Source organism: Pleurodeles waltl, chromosome 7 (genome assembly GCF_031143425.1).
Source record: "Pleurodeles waltl isolate 20211129_DDA chromosome 7, aPleWal1.hap1.20221129, whole genome shotgun sequence".
Taxonomy (NCBI): domain Eukaryota; kingdom Metazoa; phylum Chordata; class Amphibia; order Caudata; family Salamandridae; genus Pleurodeles; species Pleurodeles waltl.
Window position 1 is genome coordinate 1,380,784,789 of NC_090446.1, and position 19,442 is coordinate 1,380,804,230.

A 19,442-nucleotide genomic window follows, 5' to 3' on the forward strand; every position below is an offset into this window, starting at 1 on the left:
TTTTGGGCCTATCCCTGAAACAGGAACTTCATTTGAGTCAGCGGGGAATATAAACAAATGCATTCCTTTCAAATATTTTATGTGGGCTAGTCAAAGTCCTGAACAGTACTAAATTAGCATATTCCATTATAGGCTCATAGCTTATCTATAGAAAAATGTTAATCATCTACGCATGGCTTCCGGTTTCAGACTCTTTTGTGTATGAATAATGACAACGTGGTGATTTCTATAAAGGTGTGTTCCAGTCAGCAGCAGCCGCTGCATATGTCAAGGGGCATAGGGTAGGGAGGGGGGATGACGGGGGAAACAACATAAAAAGAAAAAAAAGAATACACTTACTTCGCGCCACCTGTCTCCCGCTGCATTCTCCTGCCGCCTCGCTCCTCTTATGGTGTCACCAGCACAGGCTCCCCAGCAATCCTGGTGCTATTTGCATGCTATACATAGCATGTAAGCAGCGTCATGACTGCCGCTCAGACACAAGCCTGGGGGTCTGTGCTGTTTCTCCAGCCCGGCTGTGTATACAGATGGTTTGGAGAAACCTAAGTGTGCATGTGCGTTTGGCCGGCTTCAGACGGCCAGCCAAACACACATGTGCACTTAGTGCACCCTCCCATGGCCCAGCCCCGCCCCTCACTGTACACTCTGCTGGCTGAGCCAGCAGATGAAGAATGATGAAAAATAAAACAATAGCAAGCTAACATTTTATTTTTCATCTGATGGCTCAGCCAGTGGGGTGACACCCCTGGCCACTGCGGTGGAGCAGCCCCTGATTCCAGTAACAGAAGGCAGGTTCTTCTCAGCTGATGCCTGGAGTCTTCATGGAACTGAACACTGCATGCATCTGCATGATCCACTTTCTACAGGGAACACACTACAAGGAATAAAAATTCCATAACAGAATACATGCATGCAATTAACACATATAACACACCACCTTCACTATAAAAAAAAAAAAAGGAAACTTAACCATAAACTAAAAGCATATGAAGAATTTGACATCGTGCTTTCCTGAAAGAGCTAACAAATAAGAATATCAATCTCAAATTAATATTACAAAAGTTTCCTTCGAAGGTGAATAAGTAAAATATTGTTAATGACAACTTATTGTTTTTCTAACGAATACATTATTTAGCAGCATGGAACCAAACTTTAGACATAGATACCATAATGTAAGTCACTCACCACCATTCCCCCCTACAATATAATTTTTGAGCCACGCTGGTGGCTTCCTTTGGCTTCTTATCATTATTATCTGTTCACATCACCACCACATTAAGGTCCTTTAACACAGGCCTGTTGAAGGTCCCCCGCATTCAAAAGGTTGGATGGGGAGGTAGATCCTTTTCCTATATATCTCCTAAACTGTGCCCATGGGATTGAGAACAGAACCCAATGAAATTAATTTTAGGAAACTCCTTAAAACCTGGCCTTTCGCCATCTAGCCTGTTCAGTGGTTATTCACACAGCCTTACAGTAGCCATATGCTTTATAAATTCACAAAATATAAGAGAAATAAAAGAAAGGAATGCATTCTTAAACTTGAGATCTAATGTAATTTCTGAACCTAACGGGTGCAGTTCTAATTCTACTACTTCTTATCAAAATGCCACCATCTCCACCTCCCATAACAACATCACTCTCCCCCATAATATTTGCATTGATATGAGCCTCATACATTAAATTAGAATTGTCAGTCAAATTTCCAAAATGATACCAATCTCCTTTGGTCACATGGTCACCCACCAAAATGTGACTCATTAATTTTTTCTTTAAAATACCTGCTTTTTTATTACTTAACTTAACAATAGTATTTTTGATTCCACTGTCCTTTACTTTTAGGTAACACAGCCCCTTTAGACACTCTCTCAACTTTTACTGGCTTAAAACATTGTGATTGACCTTTCATCACCTTCATAGTTTTTTTTTTTTTTTTTTAACTAGAACCCAGTCTTCTGGTTTTACACTATATTTTTACATGTTTCACTCTATCAAAGTATTTTTTACTAGCATCTTTTCTTATTTTTACATGTTCACAAACACTTTCTAAATTCAACTCACCATTGTTGTGGTCTACCGTTTCACCCAACCTCAACGGGTTAAGCATAGTTTTCGGTTTTCTACCTCTCAGCAGAACAAATGGGGCAACGTCTGTGATACTGTGAGGTGTGATATTATAACTCCAAACTTTCTGATGTAAATAATCTGCAACATTACATTTTTGGGCAAGTGCTGTTTGCACACCTTCTTTTAATAAACAGTTTGCTCTCTCTATCAGGCCATTAGAAGAAGGACTATGTAATGGCACCTTAATCTGCTTGACATCATGCCTTTTAAGAAGCACACGCATCTCATCAGAAATTAAGTGTGTTCCATTGTTCCAAAAATTCAACAGCTGGCCGTGTATCAGTAGTTTTAACAAAAGCATAGTATAACCATTTGGAGTGATAGTCAATTGCTGCAATAAGATACTTCTTTTCACTACTCAAAATACTGAATGGACCAACGAAATTGATTCCAGTTTCCTCCTATGATCCCTTTGGCCATTTCACAGCGCACAAACACTCAGCACATTTATCCACATCTAATTGAACTCGATTAGTGATACCAGGCAACCAATAGTGTTGTTTGATTTTCTTAGCTGTTGCAGAAATTCCTAGATGCCCTTCATGACCAAGCAAAATTGTTAAAGTCCGTAACGCCATTGGTGGTACAAACGTTTCTTTCCTCATAACTATTTCATTAACCAATGGCAACTCTAGTGCAACTTAAGAAAATGACCTCAATTCTAAACTCATACTTTTATCACAAAGCCAATCACATACGGTATTTTTCTTGACTGTGCACAGACATTCATCACTTTCTTCACTTTTCTTCCATTCCTCTTCTGTAATGATAAAATGTCATATGGTATCTGATACAGTCATGACACATTCTTCTTCTTCAAAATCTCTGCTACACACACATCTTCCTTGTTCACCGGAAATCTTGAAAGATAATCAGCTCTCATGTTTTTCCCTCCAGGCACATATTTTATTTCAAAATAGAACTCTTGCAACCTAGACAGAAGCCTAATCAATCTAGAATTAGCCTTAGTGAGACAACTGTTTTCCAACATAAATATCAAAGGCTTGTGATCTATATACAGATCAAATCTTGGCCCCTAAATAAACAGCTGCTCAAGAACAAGCAAGAGCCTCCCTCTCAATTGTGCTGTATTTTTTTCACTTTCACTCAATGTCCTAGATGCGAACGCAATAGTATGTTCCTTGCCATCCAAAAATTGGCTTAGCATGGCACCAAACCTAGCGAGCTTGTGTCCACTGTAATAACTCTTTTCTCTCCTTGAGTGAATGGTTTAATGGCATAGGCGTTTATGATTAAACCTTTGATTTTGTCAAGTGCTTCTTGAACATTCTCCGACCACACAAACTTGACTTTTTATCTTTTTATTTTTTTTAGTATGGCTCCTAATGACTACACAATCAAAGCGTATCCTTGTACAAACCTGGCAGAGTGTTCGCTCAACCATAAGAATGCCCTTAAGGACTCTTTATCCCTTGGTACAGGTGCACCTGAAATACCTTTCACAAGAGACATTTTAGGTTTTATCCCATCATATGACACCACATGACCCAGATAATCTACTTGATTGACCACACAATTGTATTTCTCTCTGTTGACTGTCATATCATGTTTCTCTGACTTACTCAACACCAAATTCAAGCGCTCATAATGCTGTTCAAGATCTTCCGTATAAATAAGTATATTATCTTGAAAAGTTTGAATGCCAGGCTCGCCACCAAACATTTTGTCCATAAATCTTTGGGAAACGCTTGCAGCAGATGCCAACCCAAATGCATGCGACTGTACATGTATGCCCCAAATGGGCTTCTGAATGTTGTTAAAGGTTGAGAATCTTCAGTCCATGGAATTTAATTATATGCTAACCTTAAATTGAGTGTAGAGAAATATTTACTATTGCCTAAGTTAACCCGCATATCATGTGTCCTTGGTGAAGGATGGCAGTCATCTACAATATTTCGATTAAATATCTCTTAAATCAGCACACAAATTCATGTCTCCTGATTTATTTATTTTTCCTGGTGATAATTTATGCTGAGAGCCATTCAGATGACTCCACGTGTCACAATACCTTGCTTGCACAATTTGTCTAACACATTTTTAACATCTTTTTTTGACAGAAATGGGTACCAACCTAACATTTTATGTTACAGGAATGGCTCCCTTTTTTTAACTTGCTGTCCTTGAACACCTCATCATATTTTTTATCAAAATGTCCAGTCTACTGTCTTCACTTTTATTTTGTGAATATTCTACTGATAAGATAGGTTTGTCACCTAGAACTACTGGTTCATCATGATGTGTTTTAAAATAATCCCTAAAGGGGTTTGATCTTGCCAACCCAATACGTTTTTTACCGTTTTCTGCAACATACACCTTAGTAAATATTTCTCTTCTGTTAAAGTTCAAGCTATCTCAAAGTATCCTTTCGTAATAATGTCACAACCACCAAAAGCTTTCGGATTGACATCAGTTTCCTTCAGTAATCTCTTTGACCATAACCTCCGAAACGTGGTATTAGACAGGTTAGTGATAGGGAAACCAACATCTGTTATAATGCTGAAATTAACCAAATCTATCATAACTTCATTCATTGGACCTTTATATTTTTTGGAAGATACAATTGTGTAGGCGTCAAAGAATCGTTCTCTGACACCTGGTAAGTTTTGAACCTGTATGTATTTTGTAGTTTCATGGATAAAGAATCGAGCCCACCAGCTGATATCCATACAGTCCGGCTCCAACTGTCAACTGCCCTCCAGTCGCAATCTGGAATCGGAATGCATGTATGCCCCCTGAAGTAGAACTCCCCTGACAGAACATTCCAACACTCAATTTAGTACGCTTACAAGTATATAAGTATTCAACATGCCATGTTCCAGGATACAGCAATTTGCTTCAACTACATCCACCGTTCACATAAGCTTTTGTCTTCCACACACACTTGACTAATCTTAGCTTTGGGTTTGAATGCTCTACACACTCCTTGAAAATGCACAATTTTCTTTTTTTTGTTACAATTGCTGCACTTCTTACCTTGTGCTGGACATGATGGAGTATTGTCCAAATGATACCTAGGGCTGCATCTGTAATCAATACCAGTAAACTTTTTATCAACTCCTTTCTTAAACGTATTTTTGTTGGATATAGCATTAACGTCTGTCTTCAACATCACACTCTGCCACTGGTTTTATATTATTTTTAAGATCCTCAGCTAAAATTTTAGATGAAGCTGAAGAACGCTTTTTACTCCTAGCTATGTCCATTACTTCACCCAATGATAGATTTTTGCATGTTGAAATGCGTTCTTGAATTTTGTTGTTATAACAATTAAAACAAGCTAATCTCAAAAATTATATTTCCAAATTAGTACCAAATTCGCGTTTTTCAGCTTGGACTTTTAAAATCACTAGATAATCTTCCACATACTTATCCATTAATTGTTTTCTTTTAAAGAAGTTATGTCTCTCAAGCATAATTGAAGGTTCATCGGTGTATTGTTTACTCATGCGTGCTAAAGCTTCAGTGTAGACATCCCACGCTTCATCCCAGAAGATGCCGCTGCTTGTGGTAAATTGTCAAACACTTGCTGACCAGATAACCCTAAATGGTTGAATGGTAATGTGATGCGACAAATAGCGCTATATCTTGAGGCATCAATAGCAATTAAGCAGTTTTCAAAGATTCTTAATCATTTGGTGCATGATAGTGGCGGTCTGCCTGGATTTTGTAAGAATGGTGGTGGTTGCATCACATTGCTAGAATTTGCCATAGCAACAAAAATAATGTAAAAGGCAGTGCAAAAAGCAATCTGAATATGTAGCATATAATAGATTTAAAGTCACCCAACAGTTAAGGTGTGCCTGTCACCATGTAGAAAGGTTTTTTGTGAAGATAGGCTTGTAATGTAGAAGGTGTGCCTGTCACCGTCTATGCCGCGATCTGTAACGGCTGTTGTGATGAAGACTGGACATGCAATGTAATTACCAGGTGTGCCTGTCACCGTTTAATTTACTATTAGTGGAGACCAGCAGGCGAAGAGTAAGGGTGTGCACGTAGACAGGCAAAAATCCTTGAGGGTGTGCCAGTCACCATGATATGCTGAAAAATTACAGCGCAAGTTCTGTTCAATGTGAAGCTTCCCAAGCTTTCAAGATGGCTGCCACGTCGTTCAACAGCATGGCTTTCGACAGTGAGTACAGCTTGCAAAGAGCGTGGGAAACGAGATGATGCTGACAGACGACAACAAATCTTCACACACGTAATAACTTTTTTAGCACTCTTGCGCGTGTGAAAAGTTAATCTTGCTTGTGCACCGCAGCTCCAAACAAATGCAAACAGTGAGATAAGTTCACACTCTGTGGTAAAACCGCTGGAAAAAAACACATAAATCGTCTATCGCCGTAATAATAGAAGAAGAGTTTCCACAAAGATGTTGGTGGGTCCCAGCATGTATGCACCAACTCGTTGCCAAAATTATGTTGTATATGGTGAAATAAATAAAATAGATCCTTCAAATATTTGATACAACTAGATGATGGTTTAATATAATTAAAGGACTCATGACTGCAGCACAGCTGCTTCCCAAGTGTCAACATTCCAAAAGTTACACATTTATACTGTAGAACATTGACTGACATACTAATAACATACTTAAATTCTATATCACAGTAACAGTGAAAGAACTACAGAAGCATGCAGCAAGCACTACAGTTCCCATGTAACTGAGAGAATGGGCTTTTTGGTCAGCTCTCTTCAGCCATTGGATTTTTTTTTTAAGTGTTGCCATTAGTTGGGTGGGATGTCATAAAGCCATGACTTTTTGTGAAGGTTATATGGATATTCCATTAATTTTTCCATCAGCTTTTCTGATTAGGCTGGGCTTTAAAGAGTCCCTTGTGGTAATATCAATAACCCCTTCCATGTTCCTTAGATCATTCTGCTTCGTTTTAGTCTCTCTACCTTCCTCGGAAGGTTTGACCTCCCTACCGCCATCACCACTAATGTGTTTGGCTTTGCCGGTGCCTGTTAAATTGCTTCACTGGCATTGGCAAAGCTAGTCGAATCCTCCCACCATCTAGGAGTGTTATATACCTATGATAATATGTTTGCATCACGGGACGTGGCAGCCTTCTCCGAAGTTTAAAAAGAAAAATAACCCTCCAAGGTGGCGATAACGTTGAGCCTTTACACAACATCACAGCCATCTTGTCAGGGCTTGCAACAAAAAAATACAAGTTTTAACAAAGAAAATATTTTGAATAAACAGTAATTTTATGGCAGAAAAATGTTTGCTTCAAGGCCTTAGCTGTCATCTAAGACTCCTCTTGTAGAATCGCACACAAGAAACCTCGTTTTTGTCAACCTCAAAACACCAAGTAGGTTGAGCACAGCAGAAGAATGAATGACTGCTGTGCCCCAGTTAATGAGCTGGTTGGCCCAGTTGTGGTAGTAAGTCTTCAACCCAGCAAGGAAAGTAGTAAGAGCAACTCTTCTGCGTTTTAGCCCAACAGTTATGTGTTTTTCTTCAAGGCTTGTACAAAGGTGAATGTATCTGGCGTAGCTCTGGCACTCACATCAAGTGTAAAGTTTACCAATTATGGTTTCTGCATGAGCTTACCTACATCCCCATTCTCCTACAATGTTACTACTCAAAATTCTGAGTGTTTGCGTTTCATGCCGACCTAGTCTTTCCTGCTACAACCCTAAATTCCCAAAGTAATTGTAGCCTGCGACCATGGTTTCCGACCTCTTTTGTTTTCTCGCCGCTTTACACGTCAGTGGCATCTGTTGCCTAATGACAACCTGCAGGACCTTTACCCACAAATGCGTTAATTCCATTGAATTCAGGTTCCTTGTTTAGAACCACTTCTATTTTATTGTTCCAGGCACAGTTAAGTGGTGGGGCGAGGAAGACATTTACCAAGTAGGAAATTGTAAAATTCAAGATGTTGTAATTGAATTTTCCTCCTAAACCACATATCCAGTTGGGAGTTTTAAAATGTATTTTCAGAAGCTGTGGCTCACCCGAGTATTTATGTGCTTACAGATATTAATTTTGTAATTTCAGCCTCCTCCTGCATAATAAAATAATCTTTTAATTCTTCAGGTCCCTAGCCATAAGGAGCCATGTGTTCCCAGTCTAGCTTAGAGAAAGTCGGGACACTAGGGTCATTTTATACACATTTTCTACTCCTATTTTCACACAGTCCACCTGTAGTGCACTTGTAAGAAACATCACAATTGAAGGCTTAATGACCCAACAAATATGTAGCCATATGAATGTTAGGAGTAGTCACTGCTTAAACAGAGCACCTAGGTGCTGAGGTAAATGTAGAGACCTAACTCCTAAACGGTACTGAAAACCGGAATACATACATTCAGAACCTCTGTTGGCATGTAAATCAGTTCTCATGCACCCAAACCACTTTGCCATCTGCGTGATTGTTTCTTTGTGTTGACTCGTACTTCACAGCAGTGGCCATGTTACCAATATTTTGGTTGGATGTGAAGTGGTGCATCTTGCCTATCTGGAAGAAGAGCAGTTTGGTTCCACTTCTAGAAAGGAAGTGGTTGGCCAGGACAAAATTTGGCCCTGCTTCTGAAAGTTACCTTCCTGTTGTTCACTCTTGAATATGTATCCAGCTGATTTTATAGAGCACTAAGCATTAGAGTTCCGAGAGGTTGCTGCAGGCTAAATTCTTTGGTGCTGCAAGGATAAAATGTACTGTACACGGTCAGGCTGTTTTTAGGTCTGGCTTGACCATGCAGGAGTGATCAACAGAAAAATGCCTTTAAGAAGAGGTGGTGAGAGAGGGCCTTAGGCTCTAGCCATTTGTGGTTTGAAGGTGTATGCTTACATAGGGTATGCTCAGTGAGGGTAAGTTGGTTATAGTGACAAGTCACTGATAAATGTTTGTGCCCTATTTGCTTCATTGGGAAAAATTTATGTCAGAGGTCTGATAGTTTTATCATAAAATGTTATGGCAGATGGTAAGACTGACATACTTTGAAAAACATATGCAAAATCCAACACGCCTGTAAGGATTGAGTGCTATGCGAGTCTGTTAAAGTCTTTGCACAGGTACTTTGTTACATAGAATCTCATAATATACCGTAATCGTGAAGGGTTTTGATATTGTGTATACCTCTCTAACAAACCCTCTACTGAAGATTTTCAATGCAGTAATCCTTGTTAGGTCCTTAGGAGGTGTTGTACATTGTTTTGCCAAAATAACGTCTTTGTAATTTTAAGCCTAGTATCTTGCTGTGTGTGTGTTTATTAAATAACTTCTCAGGCCTCACCTGACACCTTTAGCGACCTGCCAGGCTCTTGTAATCAGAAAAATGCATAAAAACGTGGATCCGGAGAGGGGGGTTTGGGTCACCCCTCTTCAGACATTAGTCTTTTTTGAGTGTGTTCATGTTCTGCTTCCACCGTATTGTACACAGGGAACATGTAGAACCTGGCAATTACCTTCTTAGTGCTAATATTTTCTTCTTTTATGTTCCCATTTTAATATCTTGCATTTATTTATTTATTTATTTATTTTAAAATGTGCTTCAGTAGGTCTCCTGAAGGAGCTACTTGCCGTTTCCTTGCTGCTTATTTTATCTTCAGTGAGCCACACTTACTACTACACTGGGTGGCCGTCTTTGAATGGTATTGCGCATAGTGTATCACTGTTTTACCATTCAAGATTGGAAAGTGTCTAAAATTATCTGTATCTTCTTAATTCACCTGTGACAGATAATGTTTGCAAGTGCTATCATTGACAGTAGCAGTTGCTAGATGTGTGTGTGTCCACAAGGCGGGCGGGTTTGCAGGGATCTAATAATGTTCCATGTACTTCTGTTGCACCCTAGGTCGATGAACGGAAGAGTGTGTCCTCTGTCGTTGGGCTCCTCATGAGCCATGGTGGTCCCTGGACTGGATACCCCTTCGGCGGGCAGCAGTGGTATTGTATCGGACGTGGTCTTTGTAATTGAGGGCACTGCTAACCTGGGACCATACTTTGAGTCACTTCGGAAACATTACCTACTTCCTGCCATAGAGTAAGTATTGTGACTTCTTAGGTGACTGTATCTTAATGATTTAAAAATATGTCTCATTTTTTGCCTCTGTTCTGCCATTTCTAAGTTCTGCAAATAACCCAGTTTAATGATACTCGGGGAACTGATCTCAGAAGGATGTAGTGCCAAGTTGGCCTTGCCAGAATTCATGTAACAAATCAATTGGAAGGTTATTGGCAGGGCACCATTTGTAGGCCAAATACACTGCTTGTCCTTGATATCCTCAAGGCTTGCTGTTTGCATATTTTGTAGGTCTTCTACTCTTTTTCTCCGTTTTTAATTCTTTTGTTTGTGTTTGGGGGACGCTTTGGGGGATTTTAGCTTATTTTGCACTTTATTCTGGGAGGATTTCAGCTTGCTTTGCACTTTATTCTGAGGCACCTTGCTGTTCTGATTGCGGGGCTGCTGTTGGCAGGGTTAGTTGAGTTTTCTTTTCTCAAGCTCTGCCCAGCACAGGGGCCATTATCTTGGGAGGAACTTAGGCTCTCCCATTTGTTGCAGTCTAGTTTCCATACCGCCAACATAGAAGTTAACGGGGGCACAGTGGTTCCACACAGTGGGCATGCCGAGGATAAGCCCGTCTGCACCTGGATCACTGTAGGCGGCATGACCTTTGGCCTTTTTACACCAAATCACATGTTAAGAACTTTGTATTCAAACTCTCAACTTCTAGCTCTAGATACTGAGTGTGAATTGTCTAATAAGTGACATAAAAATTCCCCTCACCTCACCTTTGGCCCTTTTCCTTTGTATTTAGCGTTTCCTTCAGGTAAAATAATGAATAATTCACTACACTCATGCATCCTGGACGTTGATTCTAATGCACAGTCGGGGAAGGGATAGAGGAGCCAGTAAATCTCATGAAGCGTGCTTCCAGCCAAATTGTAAAATGTCTACATCTCAGCACCAGATCGCGTCCCAAACACAGTAATGAAGTGTGGCATATTTTTCACACCACAAATCCAGATGTATGCTTTATAACTGAAATATGGCTTAAAACTGCATTGAACTCTGGCATAACAGTAGCAATTCCCCCAAATTATAAAAATTATGGAATCATCAGATTAGACTGGGGCGGAAAGGGGGGTGGGGGGGGAGTTGTGTTGCCATCATTTTTAAGCAGCACTTCAAATGCACTAATATAGACTCAGACCTTACAGACAAATTAAAAAAAATATTTTATAAAATGGAACTGACGCTCACTAACTTCTTGAGGGGTGCTGTAATATACTGAACTCCTGGACAAAAGAAAGATTTTAGTGCCAAAGTGATGGATCTCCTTGCTTATCATATTGGTAAATTGAAACATTTCTTAGTGATAGGGGACTTCAGCTTCCACCTTGAGGACCCTATTAATATCAAACTTAAGGAGAATTTCGAAGCCTCCAAACTTCAGTATGTCAACGATCCCATGCATATTGCTTGTCTCAACCTGGATCTAATTTTTATGAACATGAACTGATCACTACTTAATTTGTTTTTCCAAACAGATAAATCACAACTTCTCTGGACCTTTCTCAAGAGCTTTATCAAAATATAATCTGTGGAAATAGGGACATACCTACAGAGACACTCTCCCTAACATCTATAGGTTTTTCCTCTGATGGTGACATAGCAGCAAAAAACTACCACACAACAATCGTAGCAGCACTTGAGCTCATTGCCTCGGTCAAAATTAGCAAAGTTAAAAGGAATTAGCTCACGGATAAGTGGTACTCTGAAGAACTGAGAGACCAAAACCTTCAATTTAAACGGCTAGAATGGGCATGCAGACAATCAGAGTCTGAAGCGGATAAAGCTCAGTACAAAGTTATTCTCAGTATTTGTCATAAGAGTATTTGATTGGCCAATATAAATGTTCTTACAGAGGAAATCTGAGAACAGCTAGTCCTCCGTGAAATACATTTAAAAAAATGTATGAGTTCTTTCATCCTTAGCCCTGCAGATCTTCCAGACAAGTTTGACGATTTATGACTACTGTTTGCAGAGCAGCCAAATCCAGCAGCTCAAAGCAACAGCAGTATTATTAAGGAAATAACCAAGTGAGACAGTAAACTCACCATGAAGTAAGTACACTCGGGATCCCCAGAAGACCTGTCTGCAGGACGTTATTTCTTCTTATCCTACTTTGTTTAGTGCTCACTTCACTAAGCTTTCAATCTTTCTTTCACTAAAGCCAATGTTCCGATAGTCTGGAAGTGTGCAAATGTACTTCCTTTATTCAAGAAGACCTCTGGTGTGCTCTTGCCTGGGATGCAGATGGAAGGTGTCTGGTGGGTTGTTAGAAATTGAGGCGGTAGTTGAGGTATGCTGGGCTGGTGTTGTGGAGAAGTTTGTGGGTGTGGGTGAGTAGCCTGAACTTACATCTTTCCTGCAGTGGGAACCAGTGGCGATTGTTGAGGTGTGGAGAGTTGTGGTTATTTCGCTGGATGTTAAGGATAAGTCAGGCGGCGTTCTGGGTGGTTTGGAGTTGGCATAGAACATGGGGTGGGATTCTGAAGTAGAGCGCGTTAACGTAGTCTGGTCTACTTGTGATAAGAGCCTGGGGGACTGTTCATCTGGTAAGTGGGATCCACTTGAAAATGTTACATAGCATTCACAGGATGTAGAAGCATGATGAGACGACGGTGCTGATCTTCCTGCTCATGGAGAAATTGGTGTCCAGGATGATCCCAACATTTTTACCATGGTTCGTAGAGGTGGATGAGGGCCAAGTATGGAGTGCCACCAAGAGGTGTCCCCGGAGAAGTGGTTGTTGCCAAATCTAAGGACTTCAGGTTTGTGTGTGTTGAGCTGGAGGCAGTTGTTTTTCATCAAAACAGCAATGTTGCTCCTGTAGTTGGCAAAGTTTGTTTGGTCAATGCTGTTTGAGGCGGTAAGTGAGAGGATGACCTGTGTGTCGTCAGATTAGGATGCTGTGTTGATGCCATTTTTGGGGGCGGAGGTAAGTTTAACTCACTGAGTTCTGTTCATGAAGAAGGCGGATGTCCTTTTGAGGGTCAGTCAGCAGATACCCAATTGCTGAAGATTTCTGATGAGTGAGTTGTAGGAGACCGTATCCAAAGCTGCGTAGAGGCCGAGGAGGATGAGCGTGGCCATCTCTCCTCAGTCGATGATGCTTCTGGTGTTACTGGTGGCCACATAGAGGGCTGTTTATGTGCTGTGGTAGGTGCAAAGTCAGACTGAGAACGGTCATAGAATTGATGGAGTTCTAGGTAGTTTACGAGGTGGGTTTTGCTGGGTTGCTTCATGATTTTAGAAGAAAAAGGCAGAAGCGAGTTGGATGTGTAGCTACTGAGGGTGTTTGGGTCTGCTGTTGATTTCATCAGTAGGATGTTGACTTCTGCATTTTTGGAGGACTTCATGATAGCGGGGAGTGCAGTGGAGATGATGGTTCTTCCAAGGTTGTATATAAAGTGGAGGCAGGGGTAGGAGGGGACTCGTGCGTGGATGGTATTTATCAGGGTGGTGGTTTCTTCGTTTGAGAGGGGCTTCCAGTTGCTTCGGTGCTGTTTGGCAATGAGAAAAGTTCCCTGCTGGGAGTTCTTATCGGTGTGCTGTGGGTCGAATGTGTTGTAGATGTTTCCAATCTTCTATTCGAAGAAATTTGAGAGGTCATTACAGAGGGCTTGGGAGGAGATGATGCCATTGTTGGCAGATGCAGGGTTGGAGAACTCCTTGGCAATGGTAAAGAATTCTTTGACGTTGTTGGGGCTGGCTTCGAATCTGAGAGGTAGTGCCTTTTTCTTTGTTGGTAGATGTTGGTAGTAGAGGCTGAGGGCAGCTTTGTATGTGCATCTTGCGGTGGTGTTTTTGTCGCATCTCCATTTTCTCTCAATTTGCTTGCATTGGTGCTTGAACTCCCTGAGGTCGTTTGTGTACCAGCTGGGTCGTTTGTTGTTTTTGGAGGTCTTTGGTGAGGGGCGGTGCGGTTGACACACTCAGAGAGCCATTTATTGTAGAGCTTGGTGTCAACATCGAGCTTCCCGGTGTGGTTGGGTGGGCATTCCTGTAGAGACTTGGTCCAGTGTTTTTCGCATATTTTGCACCACATTTTGAAATGTATGATGTAGTGGTTGGACCATGTGAGCAGGGTTGTGTGGGTGGTGATCCTGTTGTTTGAGGAGAAAATAAGGTTGAGCGTGTGGCCTGCTGTATGGGTTGGTCCTTGGACAAGCTGGCTGAGTCAGAGGTTGCTCAGGGCCATGGAGTCTGTGGTGTCTTTCAGGTTGAAATTGAGGTCCCAGAGGAGGAAGTAGTTGGTTGGTCTGATGGAGATGGGAGTGATGAAGTCTGCAATGTGATTGCAGAATTTCACTCGGGAGCCCGGGGGGACAGTGGGTGAGGGTTCCCTTCAGGATGGCTTTTTTTTGTAATATTTACATCCTTTTCTTAGGGGAGCATCATGCAATAACCAGATATCAGAATCATATTATTAGGCAATTAAACATGCATCAGTACAGCTTATGAACATACCTCCAACACATCACCATTCATATAAACATAAGATACTAACTGAGCTGCCCAATACTTAACTTAATTTAATAATGCATTTCCAAATATCCTGCCATTTAATATCTGTAGATAAAACAGTTTCTTCATTCCTGTCTTTCCTGCTGTGAGCTTCTTCAAAAACCACTACCCCCGTTTACATTCATTCTGGCAATCCATTTGGCCACTGGTGCCCAGATCCATGTACCCCGGTTTCTTACTCTTCGACCCTTGCATCGCTATAGATTACTCTCATAATGGTACATAGAGAGTAACCTAACTAGTCACTGATGATTTGTAGGCGTGTCCAAGCTAAGCCCGGCCAATGTGATACATATACAGACTACCGACGTAGCCACGAAGATAAAACATTGTATCCTATTGTCTTTCACCATGCTGCTATCAGTACCAAGTAACATTAACTGTAGTGCCATGCCAACCTGAATGTTGAGAATATATCACAAAGACTGACTAACACCCTTTTTGTAGACCTCCAGCTTTCTGCAGTTACAGAATATAAGTGCTAGATCTGCATAAAGGCTACCACACCGAGGACAACTAGCATCTGATCTTTTTCTGCATCTGGCTGGCTATTTTTCACGGCGTGTAATAAAGATTAATTAATGTCTTATAGTGTTGGGCCTTCAAACCTGCTGTTAACAGCACTTCCTTACCCATCTCCCATGAGTCCCTAAAACTTGTCCTTTTGATAGCCAATCTCCTCTCCCAGTTGTCCTCTTGCTGATCCAAGTTGTCTGGCATGAAATCAGTCAATACTTCATAGATTTGCCTAGTCTTCTCCCTCCTGGGGTGGCCTAACTGATCCAGTAACAAAATATGCTCCATAGATACACCATCCTTACCTACTTACAACAAAAAATCCCTTATCTGCAAATACTTAAAGTTATGCTTTGCAAACCTCTGCCTAGCTTGTAATGTAATCCCTCAAATGAATACATTTGATCCCGCCCGAAGAGATCCCTTAACTTCTTCACCCCCGATTTTTCCCATGTAGGACCAATTGTTATCCTCAAATACCTTTTGGAAGATTGGTGAATACCAGAGAGGGGTATAGTAATTATATTGCTGTATTTTCACCTTCTTCTGTACCTGTCCCCATATCTTATATACTGTCTTTAGCACATTAAATGTAGATTTCTTAAAGTAGGTTCGCTCAATGTTCCTCAAAATACATGCGTTAACTTTGGCACCCAAAGATATCTTGTAGATAGAGGGCAATTCATCAAACCTTAAGACCTTGGTTTGTCTACCTATGATTAAAATTCCCATATATTGCAACATTGATGCCCAAAAATAGTATCTAAAATTAGGTACCGCCCATCATCCTCCATACCTGGGGAGAACCACATATTTTAGAGCCCTCTTCACCCTTTTATGTTCCCAAATGAAGCTACTACAGATCGCATCCAATTTTTTGAACCAATATTGTTCGATTTCCAGAGGGATTGCCTTAACGAAGTACAGAATCTTTGGTAATATCAACATTTTGACTTCATTACAACATCCTATCACTGTAAGATTTAAATTATTAATCATCATGAGATCCCGCCTGCTCTTTGTCATCATTGGGGATAGACTAATCACCACAGTCTTTTCTACTCTAGCTGCAATCGTTACACCCAGATATGTCGCCCTATCAACTTTGCACTCAACAACCATTTGTACTTAATTTTTGGCTATTATTTGGGTCTTGCTCTTATTCGGGGAATATGGTGCTATTGTCCCAAATATTTCTGTCTCTTTTTCTACCTACTTTATAGCCCTTACTGGATTAGATGTTACCAATGCAAGGTTGTCCGCATAAGCCATTATTATACCCTTAAAATTATTTACCACAAAGGGCCTAAAAAAATCAAAATCATTATCCTCTAGCCTTTTGATCAAACTGTCAATATATAAGGCAAATAGTAAGTGTGAAAATTGACAGCCCTGCTGTGTTCCTTGCGTGATCCTGATTCCCTTCCCATTATTAGCCTTGCAGTTAGTTTATAGTGCTGGTTCCTTTTAAGCACCACCCATAGATACCTGCTGCATCAAACAAAGAAATTGCCTGCCTAACATGATCTGTAGTTCCCCTCCCGGGGATGAAACCATGCTGCCAGTGAGACACCATGTTGGCGATGATCTTACCCAATCGTATCGCAGATATCTTGAAATATATCTGTGCATTTGTTCATTAAAGATACAGGGAGTGCAGAATTATTAGGCAAGTTGTATTTTTGAGGATTAATTTTATTATTGAACAACAACCATGTTCTCAATGAACCCAAAAAACTCATTAATATCAAAGCTGAATATTTTTGGAAGTAGTTTTTAGTTTGTTTTTAGTTTTAGCTATGTTAGGGGGATATCTGTGTGTGCAGGTGACTATTACTGTGCATAATTATTAGGCAACTTAACAAAAAAAATATATATACCCATTTCAATTATTTATTATTACCAGTGAAACCAATATAACATCTCAACATTCACAAATATACATTTCTGACATTCAAAAACAAAACAAAAACAAATCAGTGACCAATATAGCCACCTTTCTTTGCAAGGACACTCAAAAGCCTGCCATCCATGGATTCTGTCAGTGTTTTGATCTGTTCACCATCAACAATGCGTGCAGCAGCAACCACAGCCTCCCAGACACTGTTCAGAGAGGTGTACTGTTTTCCCTCCTTGTAAATCTCACATTTGATGATGGACCACAGGTTCTCAATGGGGTTCAGATCAGGTGAACAAGGAGGCCATGTCATTAGATTTCCTTCTTTTATACCCTTTCTTGCCAGCCACGCTGTGGAGTACTTGGACGCGTGTGATGGAGCATTGCCCTGCATGAAAATCATGTTTTTCTTGAAGGATGCAGACTTCTTCCTGTACCACTGCTTGAAGAAGGTGTCTTCCAGGAACTGGCAGTAGGACTGGGAGTTGAGCTTGACTCCATCCTCAACCCGAAAAGGCCCCACAAGCTCATCTTTGATGATACCAGCCCAAACCAGTACTCCACCTCCACCTTGCTGGCGTCTGAGTCGGACTGGAGCTCTCTGCCCTTTACCAATCCAGCCACGGGCCCATCCATCTGGCCCATCAAGACTCACTCTCATTTCATCAGTCCATAAAACCTTAGAAAAATCAGTCTTGAGATATTTCTTGACCCAGTCTTGACGTTTCAGCTTGTGTGTCTTGTTCAGTGGTGGTCGTCTTTCAGCCTTTCTTACCTTGGCCATGTCTCTGAGTATTGCACACCTTGTGCTTTTGGGCACTCCAGTGATGTTGCAGCTCTGAAATATGGCCAAACTGGTGGCAAGTGGCATCGTGGCAGCTGCACGCTTGACTTTTCTCAGTTCATGGGCAGTTATTTTGCGCCTTGGTTTTTCCACACGCTTCTTGCGACCCTGTTGACTATTTTGAATGAAACGCTTGATTGTTCGATGATCACGCTTCAGAAGCTTTGCAATTTTAAGAGTGCTGCATCCCTCTGCAAGATATCTCACTATTTTTGACTTTTCTGAGCCTGTCAAGTCCTTCTTTTGACCCATTTTGCCAAAGGAAAGGAAGTTGCCTAATAATTATGCACCTGATATAGGGTGTTGATGTCATTAGACCACACCCCTTCTCATTACAGAGATGCACATCACCTAATATGCTTAATTGGTAGTAGGCTTTCGAGCCTATACAGCTTGGAGTAAGACAACATGCATAAAGAGGATGATGTGGTCAAAATACTCATTTGCCTAATAATTCTGCACTCCCTGTATAGGCCTATATGAGCCCAGGTTCAATGGGGCTTTCCCCTTCTTAAATACTTCTATAATAGTTGTTGTCTAAGACGCTGAGGCCAAGTATCATCTCTGAGCCTCCAGAAAAGTATCAGTCATATCCCTCTCCACTATTGAATATAAGACTATAAAATTCCAGCTGTATCTTGTCCAATCCCGTGGCCTTTCACACTGCTAAAGAGTTAATTGCTGATTTGATTTCCTCCACAGTAATTGGAGCACCCACTGCGGCCTACTCCAGTGCGCTGAGTCCTCCTTCTTTGGCTTAATCTAAATACTGCCCAACATCTATCAGAGTGACTGGCTCATCTGTTCAATGAAGGTCTTCATAGAACTCCTAAAATACGTTTAGAATAGCTTTCGGGGGGTGCTAACCTCCTGCCCTCCCTTATCCTTCATTGCTTTGGGCCTTCCGCCCTTTTCTTATCATGTGCTGACATGTATAAATAGTTGAAATGTGTGCCATGCAGGAAGATGAGATGGGTAGAGAGCCAGTCTGATGCATCTGATGTGATTCTGTGATGTATGAGACATCTGACTAAATGCAGCAATGTGTGCAGGATTGGAGGTGATGCTACAGTGTTAAGGATGTGAAGATGTGATATTTGTATGGCAATTTGGAATTTCTGAGCTGTTTTGTAAAACAATGGAAGTGATGCAACAGATCTGAGGTGTGTCAGGATCTGTAGGAATGATGAGATCCTTGTAAGGCAGATTAAGTAATGCTGTGATCGGTGTGAGGCATCACACATTCCGCTGAGACCTGTGTGAGAGATCTGAGATGAGGCTTAAATCTGTGTGGGGGATGTGATCTGATGCTGAGGTATGTGGAATTTGAGTGGAAGTATGAGAATATTCTTAACTGATGGACCAGGGAGGACCTGGTTGTGCAGTTCCGGCTGGACTGTTCCCATTTGGAGCAGGGTCAAGACTAATTTGCACATGGTTGGGTCCAAACTGAGATGGCATGGTGGGCAAAAAAATGATGGACTGGGCTGCAGC

General features: G+C 41.0%; 1 protein-coding gene across 10 annotated transcripts in view; it reads left to right on the forward strand.

Moving 5' to 3' along the window:
- MED25 (mediator complex subunit 25) overlaps nt 1–19,442 on the forward strand; it is a 134,542-nt gene that overhangs the window by 35,209 nt on the left and 79,891 nt on the right. For all 10 annotated transcript variants that reach the window (XM_069200893.1, XM_069200900.1, XM_069200896.1 and 7 more), the window contains exon 2: nt 9,952–10,140. In XM_069200893.1, coding sequence (XP_069056994.1) covers nt 10,001–10,140 — 140 coding nt within the window. In that variant the 5' untranslated portion in view covers nt 9,952–10,000. The remainder of the gene's footprint in view (nt 1–9,951; nt 10,141–19,442) is intronic.